General features: G+C 35.5%; 2 protein-coding genes across 8 annotated transcripts in view; one reads left to right on the top strand and one right to left on the bottom strand.

Annotated features, from left to right (window-relative positions):
• LOC145467664 (dihydropyrimidine dehydrogenase [NADP(+)]-like) overlaps window positions 1-16,327 on the bottom strand; it is a 278,425-nt gene that overhangs the window by 121,931 nt on the left and 140,167 nt on the right. For all 7 annotated transcript variants that reach the window (XM_081451259.1, XM_081451260.1, XM_081451265.1 and 4 more), the window contains 3 exons: window positions 15,825-15,997; window positions 5,651-5,707; window positions 3,954-4,007 (listed from right to left, as the gene is read on the bottom strand). In XM_081451259.1, coding sequence (XP_081307385.1) covers window positions 3,954-4,007; window positions 5,651-5,707; window positions 15,825-15,997 — 284 coding nt within the window. The remainder of the gene's footprint in view (window positions 1-3,953; window positions 4,008-5,650; window positions 5,708-15,824; window positions 15,998-16,327) is intronic.
• The window catches only part of LOC145467748 (uncharacterized), a 113,261-nt gene that overhangs the window by 57,445 nt on the left and 39,489 nt on the right, over window positions 1-16,327 (top strand). The window lies entirely within an intron of this gene.

Raw genomic sequence — 16,327 nt, 5'->3', positions numbered from 1 at the left:
TTAATGTTTTAAGTGTCTTTTTTAATATTTCTAATGTCTAAATTTGGCTAAAAACCGTGATATATATCCTCCAATTCGAGAGTTGTTGATACACTTATAGAAGAAGGAAAACCTTGATTTAGTCTACTGTAAGCTCAAGATTTATGTAACATATTTATCAATAGTATACAAGCACCTTCACAATTATCAAGTCTTCTCTTTCAACATTTCAACCAGCTTACAGTCAGGCCTTAATTAGCTGCATGTATTAAACTGTGAGCACATAAATATTTGGATCTCAGTCTTACAGTACCTCATATATATCGCAGTGTAATGTCTTTTTTTAAATTTTGTTTTAGGTGTTATACAACAAAGATGAAGATGAAGAGGCTAGCTGCAGAATCAACAGAAATAACTGAACAGCAGCTAAGTTTGCCCAAACTCAGCCTTTTTTTAATTTTAAGGAATGTCTCAGTTTTGTTCTTATCATTGATTCCTTACAATCATGAAAATCCAGATATGTTCCACACAATAACAATAATTTAAGGTAAAATCTTGTGTATGGAAAATTGTTGGATTTGTAAACTAAAAAAGTAAGTAAATTATCTGAAAAAGTTCTCTTTTTATCAAACATGTAAAAGTTTGACCTTCATATCTGTTTTCAGTTTTACTTTTGATTCTTGATGTAATGAAAAAGAAACAGGATGCTTATTCTTATGTTTAAATTCATGAGAGCCAATGTAATAAACCATTCATTTAAAACCTGTTTGATGTGATATCAGTGACTTTACATATGTATTTGTTATTTTAATGCTGGGCATTTATCATCAAAATTTTGTCTGGCCTACAAATGATACAAAATTCCCAGTTTTTCTCAGATTTTCCCAAAAATTCCAACCTATTCTCAAAAAATCCTACAAATTCCAAGTTATTCTCAGAAATTCCTAGGAATTTTTGGGAATTTTAAGGAATTTTCAAGGTGAGTATATTTCGGTTGGAATTCCTAGGAATTCCTAGGAATTCCAAGTCAGCTCTATGTAAACTTGGAATTCCTAGGAATTCCTAGGAATTCCGAGTCCGAATTACCGTGAAAATTCACACCTTAGATTCCTAGGAATTCCTAGGAATTTTTTCCTAGGAATTCTTAGGAAATTCCTAGGAATTCCTAGGAATTCTTAAAGTTATCTCACAAGGGAAGGACCACCAAACAAAAGTCAACTACTTACTCAACTAACACCATGACAGTTATTCGGACTGGCTAACAGAACAGTGAAGTCATGGAATTTTGAAAGGGAGCAAAGTCTGGAAACTTTGTAAGGAAGAAATCTGGAAAGAGTAGTGCGGTTGGCGAAAAAACACTTCTGGTTTTCTGTCTTGCTGCTTTATACACTTTGCAAGTGGCGGATGACTGTTGGAACATTCGAAGCAAAATGATGTCACAGTATGTGTTTTATTCAGAGGTATGTGCCATATTAGGTAATAGGAAACGAACAATTCATCTATAAATCTGGTGGTAAAAAACAGGGGCAATTGTACCCATTATATTAGAATTGCAAGCACACGGGTAAGAAATGCAATGGTCGAATTATCTTGTCATAATATTTATGCCACAACTCTGCGACAGTTGATCATGAGGTTTTGCCAACTGCTCACGCTTTATCATTACCTGGTCTCAGACCAGGATTTCAAGAAATGCTGCGATGAGATGGTTATTTTTAAAGTATAGTGTGTCTGTTTACATGAAATGGTTGTGCTCGAATATTTACATCCAACAAGTTGGATGCAACTGTAATCGATTGATTGATTACTCAAGTTTCACGTTTCAATTTTTTTTTTCGGCTGTGGGTCTTCCACATAAAACTGCCAATATTGAACAAATAATGGGTGCTACAGTTGTAACCTTCCAAAGAAACATACAGTAGGTGGAAGTAAAATCAGTTTTGGGCGATATGCACATGCTGGTGATAGCAATAAATTTGCATAACATTACAATGTACCGAAAGCAGTGTCTTTTTTCATTTAACTGCAAATGCTTGCCAAAGTTAATCATGTGGTCAATCTAAAAGGAAAAACAAAGCAGATTGCAAGCATCTTTATTGATGAAAAAGGCTTCCATTCACTTATTTTTGTTCTTGATGGAGGTAGCTTTCCGAGTTCCATGTTGGTTTCACGAATGACGAATTTCTCAAAATGTACCACACGTTTATTGCTCTGGACAGGGTACTTTTTTCAGGCCGCAAAAGAGACTTTCACACAACATGATATGGAGTATGGGCTTTCAGAAAATTTTAGTTTCGACTTCAAATTCAATTTACCAGTGGGCTTTTGATGGTATTGAAATTAGCTGAAATTAGCCCTTTCGCTCATGAGCTTCGATCAAGGTACTTGTATTGGCCGAAAATATTATAACACTTGGAGCTTTTGCTAATCAAATTCATGCTTTAGAAACAGCAAGACACGTACTATGAGCTACCCAAAGTACATTGATAGACATCATCATGTTGATTTGTACAAGCAAAAAGAAAATGCATAATTTTCGGCCGTTTTCAGCGGCGGCAGGCAGCTAAAATGGCGATTTTTGGACTATCCTCGATTTCGAAAAACCTAAAGCGCTTCAGGACCTTTGAATGGTATCTTCAAAAACAACTCACTATAGAGGTTATTTGGGCAAAATATAAAGAAATCCGAAGTTTCACGACTGTCATCTCATTCTCAGTATTTACAGGAATCGGCTCTTAAAGCTCTTACACTCCATGTTCCACAATCTAGGCTCTACGCTCTATGTGTTTGCGAGTTGATCAGTTCAAGAATTTTTGACTACTCTCTACACCAGCTTAGAGGCTTAAAAAACCAGTAGATAGATAAAAAATATTGGGTTACAAGTGTGAGTTTCTCGATCATCTGCAATGCTGTAATTTTTGTAATTGAAATTTATTGGCTTTCTTTATTGTCTCATATATTATTTAAGTGTTATTGAAGTGTTATTACAGTTTATAGTATTTTAATAATCTTTTCAATGTACAATTCTTTATTGAGTTTACCCTCTGCGCTATAATTATATTCTACCATCTACATTCTACTCTCTATGTTCTACCAACTACTCTCTTCAATCTTCGTTCTACGATCTACCATCTACCATCAACCCTCTAAGCCAGTCTACGCTCTATGTTCTACCAGCTACTCTCAGTTGATATCAAATTTTACGCACTTATGTAGTACAATGCCGCTTTCAAAATGATATGCAGACGCTACTGTGACGTCATTATGAGGTCATCTGCAATAGTAAACCACTGTATTGAGGTCAGACAGAGAGATCATTGCCAGAGAATGGTACAATTTCTGTTTTTTTCGTCAAATATTACAACTGAACAGAGAAAACCTTGTGTCATGGTGAGAATTGCATTGAATGAAAGCGATATAGACACTCTTTGAATGCGCTAAAAGTGAAAAAGTGGCGATACACACCACCTTGACAGCTAAATATGGATCAATTTATTAACGGAATAGACCAGGTTTCATCTTTGTTTCAGATTTTTGTGAGAAAAAACACTTGTCACTTTTTCTTTAGTCACAATTCGCTCTGAACCACACAGTTTGGTGGCTATTGTAAAAATAAACTTGTTAGAACTTGGAAATAATAATGGAAATCGCCACAGTTTACACAAATAGACTCCAGACAATGGATGACAAAGAAGTTGAGATACTTTTAGAAAATGATGCCTTTTGATATTTGAGCACTTACTCTATTTTATTTGCTTCTAACATTAATTCTTTGACATGCCCTGTCCCCCAATTCAATGTTGTGTATGCGCTGTAGTCTGTGCAGTCTAAGAAATAGAAAAATCAACATTGTATGGAGGGAAGGAGGGGGGAAATGTTTCCAAGACACTCAAAAATCAAATTTCACTGCAAAGTGTCTTAACACTATTGTCGCCCATTGTACATTGTAGTTCTGCACAACAGTGATGACAAACCTGTTCTGTCTTGTAAAATTCCAGTGCAAAAATTGTTCCATCTTTAACATGGACCTAAATGACCAGAAAAAAACCTCTTTAGACGTATTTCTTAACACTTTTATCTAAATATTTTATTTTATCACAAGGTTCTAATTTTAACTTGTCATAAAACACTAAAAATATTCAAAGCAAACTATACTGTCTAGTATATACATTGCGGTGGCGGCATACTAAATTGCAGGGAACTGAGTAGTTAACCTCTGTGGTTCTTGGGTGGTGAATGAACAGATAACAGAAAGCTCTCTAAGGCAGCAGACATGTTAAATAGTCCAAGTATTTCCAATGGTAAAGTCAAACGTGTTCAAGAACAATAAAGCGGTTCTTGTAATGGCACCAATTTATGCATTGGCCTAGCTACTGTCCTGGTTCTGTGTTGAGCTTTGGTTACCTTGGTATAACCATCCGTTCCAGGGTGATTGTCTATGATTTGCATTCGGAGCTTGAGTCTTCCAGGGAGACTGAGCTCCAGTGCAAGGTAGTACATATCCTTATGTGTCCTCCGTCACCTTAATCCACCTGGGTCTGGCATTTAGCATCAAGAGCTATTCTGTCATCCATGTTGTCTGTATTCATGAAATTAACTCCTGTGCTTTTCACTATCTCTTACAAGGATTGGAGGACTGTAGCCAGTTATGTCAACAGTTTCTTTGTAAAGAATATATGTCAGGAGATATGCAGACAGTGGCATTGTAAAAACTCTTGGTGGCTTTCATCTCTGGCATTTTGGTTGCCAGGTTGGCTCACCATAAGGAACACTTGGCTAACTTGATCTGAAGGGGAAATGAGCTTTGACTTAACACTGTTTTTTAGACAGCAAGTAATCTACACCTTTTTCTGACTTTATCTGCTCAAATCAATTTTCATCTTGAATGTCATTGTCCCAGTTGTAGCCTCTTGTTCACATCTTCTGAAGTACATGCAGTATCTCCCCAACAATAACTGACAGACATACAGATTCTAGCAAGTCAAAAATGTTCTTTTTGAAGGACACTTTCAGCTTTTAGTTGCCTGAATTTCTGAAGAAACTGGAGAAATGGCAACAGTGATCACTCTTCCATGTTTACACTTCACTGTTTCACGTAATCCATATGCCATTGTTATTGGATCTTAGCCACTGTTAATCACGATCTCTGTAGCAGCTGTTTTTCTGTGGGAATCATTTTAATACCTTTTGGGTTATTAGAGATCTGCCTTCTCTTTTACATATACAGGAAGCTCTGCACAGCACTTAAAGTTGACAGTAGAGCTCCACTCCTTCATCATTGTCATCAATGCTGTCAGTAGAGTTGTCCATATATGTTGACTTATGGGGTGTCTCAGTAGCACCAGTATTGATTTCATCAAGCATTCTCCTGGGAAACAAACTACAACTCCATTCTTTCTGAGGACGGCAAGGCTAAACTCAAATACATCTGGCTCCTGGTCAGGGTCAAGGTCTCTCTATAACAACTTAATGAAGTTGGAAAGATCCTGCCCCTTAATCTTTATCTCAGTGTAAATCTCATTTCTGTGACAAGTGACACCAAAGGGGTTTCCAATGGAAATGTACAACGATGTTGGAAAGATCTTGCTGTAACTGGCTATTTGTCATTCTACTGGTCCACAGAACAGATGGAAATGTTACCTACTAAAAAATAATAATAAAACATAAATACCTTTTTTGGTGAAAGAAAAGGCAAGAACTCACACTTCTCTTCAACAGCCAACTGCATCTGTATTGAATAAAAAAAACTTCATGTAATAGCTATATTTATTTATTAGTGGTATGCAATGAATTCCATGTTATTACATTTAAAGCAGGGCTGAAGGAGACAGAGCATGAAACTCACAAGACTGGAGCTATGAAAGGATCTGTGTCAAGATAATGCACATGAACAACTTCGATTGACATTGAAGGGTCCACTAGAAGGTTTTAACTAATAGAAATTGTGAAATGCAGTACCATTTAAAACAAGTAACTCAGGATAATTCAAGATTAACAGATTGTCAAGTGCTTTTGGGCACACATAAATTTTTATAGGATTAAATTAAAGGACAATTCTCTTCAAAATCATATGAGATTTTACTGTCACGCCAGTAAAATATAGTTAATGCAGCGTGACATACGTTCTCAATGAGCCGTTCATGGTGGCATCACTTTCTATAGAGCTATTGAACAGTTATATTCCAAAGGTCAGCAAACTGTAAGCTTTATTGTGGCTAAACCTAAAACATTGTAGCTTTGTTACCTTCAGAATGTTATAACGAACCATGGCATTGGTGCAAAGCATTAAAGCACCATTCATGTTTAAGATGTTACACATGCTAGGGCAAGCTGTTCAGTAGAACAGTCTTTTCTACTGGTTTACCAGCAGATGAACATCTCCATATAAAAGCTTGGACAACTGTTCAGAGTCCATTTTGAGTTCGTCTAAGCAACCTAGCTATTACTTATTGAAAATCTATCATTTAATTTTCCCTCCCTCCCTTTGGAGACAAGGTCGGTCATGTACTCCTGTATAATAAACAAAGGGTCAGTCCTGTGTAGTGCGGTTAAGAGTGCGCAGCGACTTCCCCCAAGCTTGTTGTTTTTTCATCACCTTTGAGCATCGCTTGCTAACCAATACTCTTGTCCGATCCAGTATGTGCTGTCTGTCATTCAGCTCGTAGTGCTGGGGAGATATGTGCAGTTGTTTTGTCACGCTATCACCGGAAGTCACATGGGCTAACCAAACGCAAGGCAGTGTTCCCCCATTAACGCCGTCATGAGTTGTTTGTGTTTGATTAATAACTCTGGTTCAATTGCAAGTCTCCACGGTTAACTTACTTTCACAAGGAACAACGGTATTAAAGGACAAATTTAACCAAAACATTGAAAATATAGGAGAAAGAAACGACCAGAGTGTCAGCTCACATGCCCAGTGTATCTATTAACTATTTTACTGTTTTCCAAGAGCTGATAAAATTTTCAACATGTGTAGCCTAGTAAAAAAGAGAAAAACTGAAAATGTAACATAAAATGAAGAGAGCCAGGTAGGTTTTGATGTCACAAAAATGTTTACTTTGACCTTGCCTACTAGTATTTTGGCACTGCTAAGTAAAAAACCATTGCCATTTGTCGATTCTAGAAACACTATACTATACAGTATTGTGCAAAAGTAACACAAACAAATTTTGACGAAATTCCTGCTTTTCGGGGCTCTTTGAAGAAATTTCACTTGAAACAATATTTCCATCAAATTTCTCCGCATTTTCGTGACACCTATTGTTTTGATCTGCACAATTTTTTGAACACTAATTCACTTTGCGTAATGATTCACCGTGAATTTTCGAGTGATAATTCGCTCCTCCCGAAAAGTCGCTGCAATTTTTCGAACGATTAAATGCGCTCCTCCTGAAAATTCAATCTATTGTTTATCAATAGGCCAAGGGCGTTTTCAAAACACAGTTTGCTAAATGAAATATACAAATGACCTTTCCAATCATTGCATAGGAAAGAAACCATTAATCTGCCGAAATAGCATCACAGCTTGACGAAATGTTAGCTATGAAATTCACCTAGTTATTTCAGAAGGAATACTAAATTGCTGACTTGATCCAAAACCCCAAAACACCACAGTTCCGATAAATAAATGCAATTGTACTTAATCACTATGTTATACACTTGCCAACACGCCAGAGCATGTAGAACCACACGATTTTTCCCACGCCAGGCCCCTGTCTCCATGCCAGTTTGCTGCCATAGCGACCGTTCGTGTTTATGTAACTTAAACCTGAAATCATTCACTCATTCACTTTACATTTAATATTTAAAGGACCTTGATGGTCAGTCATCATGCCTTAAGTTTCAAATTATACGAGAACTCGAATCAAGCTCCTTCACAAGCTCGAATATTCAGGTTATCGAAGAACAAAGGTTTACTAGTAAGCAGTAGTAGGCCATGCCAGCGTCTCTCGAATCATCAAGAAACTAAAAATTACTGGTTCCATGGTGAATCTACCGCGCTTGGGAAGACCAACAAAGTTGTCTGTGGATGCAAAAGCATTTATAGATCAACAGATGCGAAAAAATGATGAGACTATAAGCCAACAGATTCAGAAGATGCTAGCAAAATGTGGGATTGTTGTGAGTTCGTTCACCATATGGAGATCTCGTCAACAGCAGGGCTGGACTCTGCAGCAGACCGCTTATTGTCAGTTCATCCGAGATCTCACAATATTAGAAGGTCACACATCAGTTCTCTAGTTTTTCTGTGATATATGTAATATTCTCGTTATGCCGCAATATTTGAATTTTCATATTAAATGTTAAAACTCGTAATAAATTTTGGAAAGGATCGTTGGTGCAGTCATCCATATCTGTATATCCCTATAAGTTAGAGTGCCAATGATTTTTATTAAGGCGACGAAAACGGAGCAAAATAATTGTGAACTGCTTGAGGACTTAAAGCAACACCCAGTGACGTCAGTTCAGGGGTTGTTTGAAAGGTGGATAATGTCATCCAGCCTTTGAACAACTTGGGCCAGGGGCCCATTTCTTGAAGGTCTGAGAAGTTTTCACACTTGGCTGGAAAGCCATAGTAAAATCTCAAACCCTATGATTACAGCACTGTTTTATTCGCATATTCTTAATATGAACAGAGGTTCTCTTCATACAAGAAGTTTCAGGCATATACACCTCTCAGTTTTTAGGTACAGATTATCTAAAACTGGCTTTGCAGGCCCGAAAAACTTTCCAGGGCTTTCGAAAAACTTTAATAAACAATTGCGAGGGGACTGGGATGGAGGTAATTTGGGATGGAAATAAACAACACTTGGATTCGCAAACATGCACGTGTGTTCAGATTGAAAAACCTTCACAAATTGTTTGCGACTGTTTACTTAAGCAGCGTAAGTACACAGAACTGGAGATGTTTTTGTTTTGTTTGTGGAATGAACTGAGCTCATTGTCTTCATAATGTGGTTCAGGGTATTCTAATTGTCTGCATATGAAACTGGGCCTGAGCTGAACTTGAGCAAGCGAAGCTGCTTGAAAGCCTTTCCAAAACTTTAGGTGAGTAAGATTTTAGTAACATATTTCTCGTAGATAAAATGTTATCCCCATAATTGGTGATCGATGACTGCAAACCGGCACGTATTTACAAACAACTTATCAGCACATATTTACATATTTATCGCTTGTAAGTTACACGACAGTCTGTTCGTATCAGTCGCTGAAAGAAAATTGCACAAACGCTGCTGAACTGCCATTCAATGCATTGCGAAATTTCGTGTGCTGCCTAGCGAACTACATGTATCATTCGTGCTTACAAATGTTCTTTAGCTTAACGAAACTTCGAAGAAAAATCGCCCTTTGTTCAAGCGAATTATCGCTCAATACGCTGTGAAATTTCACTCGAACTTTCATGCAAACTCTTGTCGAAAAGTCGCAGGAACAAAGAATGAAATTCACCCATTTCGCTTGCATTACTTTTGCACAATACTGTAGCTTCTCAGTTAGCTCTTGTCATTTTTATTTTTGCATTCCACTTCTTCTTTTTTGAATTTCTTTAATTTTTTTTAATTTTTTAATTTTCTTAACAAAGGCTAGTGAGCATCATGTAAACTTCTTGTAGTTGTCAGTTTTTCATTAATATTTCTTTCTGACACATTTCATCTCTACCCGAGACTTTTTCAGTGACACTACTACCATTGAACAGCATATATGTAGTGCATTGATGTGCCAAAGTTAAACTTCCCATGGAAGTGAATAGTAATAACTGAAACATGCTCTCATGAGACGTTACAAGAAAAGCCTTGATAATATTCAGTGAATAATAACTGAAACATGCTGTCAAGAGATGTTACAAGAAATGCCTTAATAATATTCAGTGAATAATAACTGAAACATGCTGTCAAGAGACGTTCCAAGAAAAGCCTTAATAATATTCAGTGAATAATAACCGAAACATGCTGTCGAGAGATGTTACAAGAAAAGCCTTGATAATATTCAGTGAATAATAACCGAAACACGCTGTCAAGAGATGTTACAAGAAATGCCTTAATAATATTCAGTGAATAATAACCGAAACATGCTGTCAAGAGATGTTACAAGAAAAGCCTTAATAATATTCAGTGAATAATAACTGAAACATGTTGTCAAGAGATGTTACAAGAAAAGCCTTGATAATATTCAGTGAATAATAACCGAAACACGCTGTCAAGAGATGTTACAAGAAATGCCTTAATAATATTCAGTGAATAATAACCGAAACATGCTGTCAAGAGATGTTACAAGAAATGCCTTAATAATATTCAGTGAATAATAACTGAAACATGCTGTCAAGAGATATTACAAGAAAAGCCTTGATAATATTCAGTGAATAATAACCGAAACATGCTGTCAAGAGATGTTACAAGAAATGCCTTAATAATATTCAGTGAATAATAACTGAAACATGCTGTCAAGAGATGTTACAAGAAATGCCTTACTAATATTCAGTGAATAATAACCGAAACATGCTGTCAAGAGATGTTACAAGAAATGCCTTAATAATATTCAGTGAATAATAACTGAAACATGCTGTCAAGAGATGTTACAAGAAATGCCTTAATAATATTCAGTGAATAATAACTGAAACATGCTGTCAAGAGACGTTCCAAGAAAAGCCTTAATAATATTCAGTGAATAATAACCGAAACATGCTGTCGAGAGATGTTACAAGAAAAGCCTTGATAATATTCAGTGAATAATAACCGAAACACGCTGTCAAGAGATGTTACAAGAAATGCCTTAATAATATTCAGTGAATAATAACCGAAACATGCTGTCAAGAGATGTTACAAGAAAAGCCTTAATAATATTCAGTGAATAATAACTGAAACATGTTGTCAAGAGATGTTACAAGAAAAGCCTTGATAATATTCAGTGAATAATAACCGAAACACGCTGTCAAGAGATGTTACAAGAAATGCCTTAATAATATTCAGTGAATAATAACCGAAACATGCTGTCAAGAGATGTTACAAGAAATGCCTTAATAATATTCAGTGAATAATAACTGAAACATGCTGTCAAGAGATATTACAAGAAAAGCCTTGATAATATTCAGTGAATAATAACCGAAACATGCTGTCAAGAGATGTTACAAGAAATGCCTTAATAATATTCAGTGAATAATAACTGAAACATGCTGTCAAGAGATGTTACAAGAAATGCCTTAATAATATTCAGTGAATAATAACCGAAACATGCTGTCAAGAGATGTTACAAGAAATGCCTTAATAATATTCAGTGAATAATAACCGAAACATGCTGTCAAGAGATGTTACAAGAAATGCCTTAATAATATTCAGTGAATAATAACCGAAACATGCTGTCAAGAGATGTTACAAGAAATGCCTTAATAATATTCAGTGAATAATAACCGAAACATGCTGTCAAGAGATGTTACAAGAAAAGCCTTAATAATATTCAGTGAATAATAACCGAAACATGCTGTCAAGAGATGTTACAAGAAATGCCTTAATAATATTCAGTGAATAATAACCGAAACATGCTGTCAAGAGATGTTACAAGAAATGCCTTAATAATATTCAGTGAATAATAACCGAAACATGCTTTCAAGAGATGTTACAAGAAATGCCTTAATAATATTCAGTGAATAATAACCGAAACATGCTGTCAAGAGATGTTACAAGAAATGCCTTAATAATATTCAGTGAATAATAACCGAAACATGCTGTCAAGAGATGTTACAAGAAAAGCCTTAATAATATTCAGTGAATAATAACTGAAACATGCTGTCAAGAGATGTTACAAGAAAAGCCTTGATAATATTCAGTGAATAATAACCGAAACACGCTGTCAAGACATGTTACAAGAAATGCCTTCATAATATTCAGTGAATAATAACCGAAACATGCTGTCAAGAGATGTTACAAGAAATGCCTTAATAATATTCAGTGAATAATAACTGAAACATGCTGTCAAGAGATATTACAAGAAAAGCCTTGATAATATTCAGTGAATAATAACCGAAACATGCTGTCAAGAGATGTTACAAGAAATGCCTTAATAATATTCAGTGAATAATAACCGAAACATGCTGTCAAGAGATGTTACAAGAAATGCCTTAATAATATTCAGTGAATAATAACTGAAACATGCTGTCAAGAGATGTTACAAGAAATGCCTTAATAATATTCAGTGAATAATAACCGAAACATGCTGTCAAGAGATGTTACAAGAAATGCCTTAATAATATTCAGTGAATAATAACCGAAACATGCTGTCAAGAGATGTTACAAGAAATGCCTTAATAATATTCAGTGAATAATAACCGAAACATGCTGTCAAGAGATGTTACAAGAAATGTCTTAATAATATTCAGTGAATAATAACCGAAACATGCTGTCAAGAGATGTTACAAGAAATGCCTTAATAATATTCAGTGAATAATAACCGAAACATGCTGTCAAGAGATGTTACAAGAAATGCCTTAATAATATTCAGTGAATAATAACCGAAACATGCTGTCAAGAGATGTTACAAGAAATGCCTTAATAATATTCAGTGAATAATAACCGAAACATGCTGTCAAGAGATGTTACAAGAAATGCCTTAATAATATTCAGTGAATAATAACCGAAACATGCTGTCAAGAGATGTTACAAGAAATGCCTTAATAATATTCAGTGAATAATAACCGAAACATGCTGTCAAGAGATGTTACAAGAAATGCCTTAATAATATTCAGTGAATAATAACCGAAACATGCTGTCAAGAGATGTTACAAGAAATGCCTTAATAATATTCAGTGAATAATAACCGAAACATGCTGTCAAGAGATGTTACAAGAAATGCCTTAATAATATTCAGTGAATAATAACCGAAACATGCTGTCAAGAGATGTTACAAGAAATGCCTTAATAATATTCAGTGAATAATAACTGAAACATGCTGTCAAGAGATGTTACAAGAAATGCCTTAATAATATTCAGTGAATAATAACCGAAACATGCTGTCAAGAGATGTTACAAGAAATGCCTTAATAATATTCAGTGAATAACTGAAAGATGCTGTCGAGAGATGTTACAAGAAATGCCTTAATAATATTCAGTGAATAATAACCGAAACACACTGTCAAGAGATGTTAGAAGAAATGCCTTAATAATATTCAGTGAATAATAACTGAAACATGCTGTCAAGAGATGTTACAAGAAATGCCTTAATAATATTCAGTGAATAATAACCGAAACACGCTGTCAAGAGATGTTACAAGAAATGCCTTAATAATATTCAGTGAATAATAACTGAAACATGCTGTCAAGAGATGTTACAAGAAATGCCTTAATAATATTCAGTGAATAATAACCGAAACATGCTGTCAAGAGATGTTACAAGAAATGCCTTAATAATATTCAGTGAATAATAACCGAAACACGCTGTCAAGAGATGTTACAAGAAATGCCTTAATAATATTCAGTGAATAATAACTGAAACATGCTGTCAAGAGATGTTACAAGAAATGCCTTAATAATATTCAGTGAATAATAACCGAAACACGCTGTCAAGAGATGTTACAAGAAATGCCTTAATAATATTCAGTGAATAATAACTGAAACATGCTGTCAAGAGATGTTACAAGAAATGCCTTAATAATATTCAGTGAATAATAACCGAAACATGCTGTCAAGAGATGTTACAAGAAATGCCTTAATAATATTCAGTGAATAATAACCGAAACACGCTGTCAAGAGACGTTTCAAGAGAAGCCTTGATAATATTCAGTGAATAATAACCGAAACATGCTGTCAAGAGATGTTACAAGAAATGCCTTGATAATATTCAGTGAATAATAACCGAAACATGCTGTCAAGAGATGTTACAAGAAATGCCTTAATAATATTCAGTGAATAATAACCGAAACACGCTGTCAAGAGATGTTAGAAGAAATGCCTTAATAATATTCAGTGAATAATAACCGAAACACGCTGTCAAGAGATGTTACAAGAAATGCCTTGATAATATTCAGTGAATAATAACCGAAACATGCTGTCAAGAGATGTTACAAGAAATGCCTTAATAATATTCAGTGAATAATAACCGAAACACGCTGTCAAGAGATGTTACAAGAAATGCCTTAATAATATTCAGTGAATAATAACCGAAACATGCTGTCAAGAGATGTTACAAGAAATGCCTTGATAATATTCAGTGAATAATAACCGAAACATGCTGTCAAGAGATGTTACAAGAAATGCCTTGATAATATTCAGTGAATAATAACCGAAACATGCTGTCAAGAGATGTTACAAGAAATGCCTTGATAATATTCAGTGAATAATAACTGAAACATGCTGTCAAGAGATGTTACAAGAAATGCCTTAATAATATTCAGTGAATAATAACCGAAACACGCTGTCAAGAGACGTTTCAAGAGAAGCCTTGATACATAGGTAATGTTATTTTGTGTTACATTGTGGGGCCATTTGATTATAGCACTAATGGTATGACAAGAACCAAGCTGGTGAGCCTCAGCTATGAACTAAACACATCGGAGAGAAAGAACAAAAAGCTTCCAACTACAAAAAGTCTCGATCCTTTGGGCTGCTCACTAGTCTTTGATAAAAAAAATTAATAAAAAGATTTTGTCAGTTTGGTTAGCTTAAACAAGAACTAATTTTTCTTCATATGATTTCTTTCTCTAGTTTTACGTGCTTCATATGCCTAAATATAGGAGTTTATAGGACATTTTGCAGAACTATAGGATACCAAAAATACAGGATTTGTTATAGGATTATAGGACACACTCAACACCCTAGATTAGTTTCTCATGCAGCTTTATACATGAAGTACACGTAATCTTTTGTTTAAGGAATCCTTACCCCCTGCCTCTGAGTCTTTGTATAAAATAAGCTGCTTTGTATAGCTTCCCTAAACAATATCATAATTATTTCTCTACAGTCTACACAAGAATGTAAAATATGCAATTAATGTCGTTGTTCCTAGTGAAAGTAAGTTAACCGTGGTGACTTGCAATTGAACCAGAGCTATTACTCAAATACAAACAACTCGTGATGGTGTTAATGGGGGAACACTGCCTTGTGTTTGGTTAGCCCATGCAACTTCCAGCGATAGCGTGACAAAACAACCTCACTTATCTCCCCAGCACTACGAGCTGAATGAAAGACAGCACATGCTGGATCAGACAAGAGTATCGGTTAACAAGTTCAAAGGCGATGTTCAAAGGCGATGAAAAAACAAGCTTGGGGGAAGTCGCTGTGCAGACTTAACCGCACAGCACAGGAGTGACCCTTTGTTTATTATGCAGGAATACATGACCAACCTCGTCTCCAAAGGGAGGGAGGGAGGGAAAATTAAACGATACATTTACAATAAGTAATAGCTACGTTGCTTAGACGAGCTCAAAATGGACTCTGAACAGTTGTCCGAGCTTTTATATGGAGACGTTCATCTGCTTGTAAGCCAGTAGAAAAAGCTGTACTACCAAACAGCTTACCCTAGCACGTGTAACATCTTAAACAAGAATAGTGCTTTAATACTTTGCACCAATGTTATGATACATTATAACGTTCAGAAGGTAACTAAGTTACAATGTTTTAGGTTTAGCTACAATAAAGCTTACAGTTTGCTGACCTTTGGAATATAACTGTTCAATAGCTCTATAGAAAGTGATGCCGCCATGAACGGCTCATTCAGAATGTACGTCGCACTCCATTAACTATATTTTACTGGTGTGACAGTAAAATCTCATTTGAAACCTCCCAGAAAAGGCGAATAATTTCTTGAAAACTGTTACTATAACTTTCACAATAATTGCTTAAGACTAAAGTTTACACACCAACCTCTTCTGGAACTGCTCTAATGTTAGTGAATCCTTTCCTAAATATGACAAATACTTTTCGGGCACCACATCGAAGAGCTGATGTGCAACAGTCAAAGGCAGTGTCTCCACACCCAAGAACAATAACATTTCCAAACAGTTCTGGTAACCTTGTCTTACAGGAACAAGTCATGCCTACAGCATAATGAGTATTGCATGCCATAAATGATAACCCTAACAAAGCCAGAAGCATTAACACATTTCAGGAAATAGGGGACTCTCCAAACAGGCAAGAGGAATTTTAGTACCTCTTTATTTGTTTTATAGTCTACTTTTTATTCATCATTCAGTCCACTGAATGCTGCCACTTCCAGAGGCTTTTAAATCACAAAAAAATAACTCTCTTACGCCTTATGTGGCTATAAAGGACAGGTGTCCAAAGCAATTATGTTAACCAAAGAGAAAAAGAATCAATTCCATAACAACTACTGAGAGCAGCTGAGCTAATTTAGTGTTTAATAATAA

Source organism: Orbicella franksi, chromosome 14 (assembly GCF_964199315.1).
Source record: "Orbicella franksi chromosome 14, jaOrbFran1.1, whole genome shotgun sequence".
Taxonomy (NCBI): domain Eukaryota; kingdom Metazoa; phylum Cnidaria; class Anthozoa; order Scleractinia; family Merulinidae; genus Orbicella; species Orbicella franksi.
The sequence above is the reverse complement of the archived record's forward strand: the minus strand, read 5'-3'. Positions and strand labels throughout refer to the sequence as shown.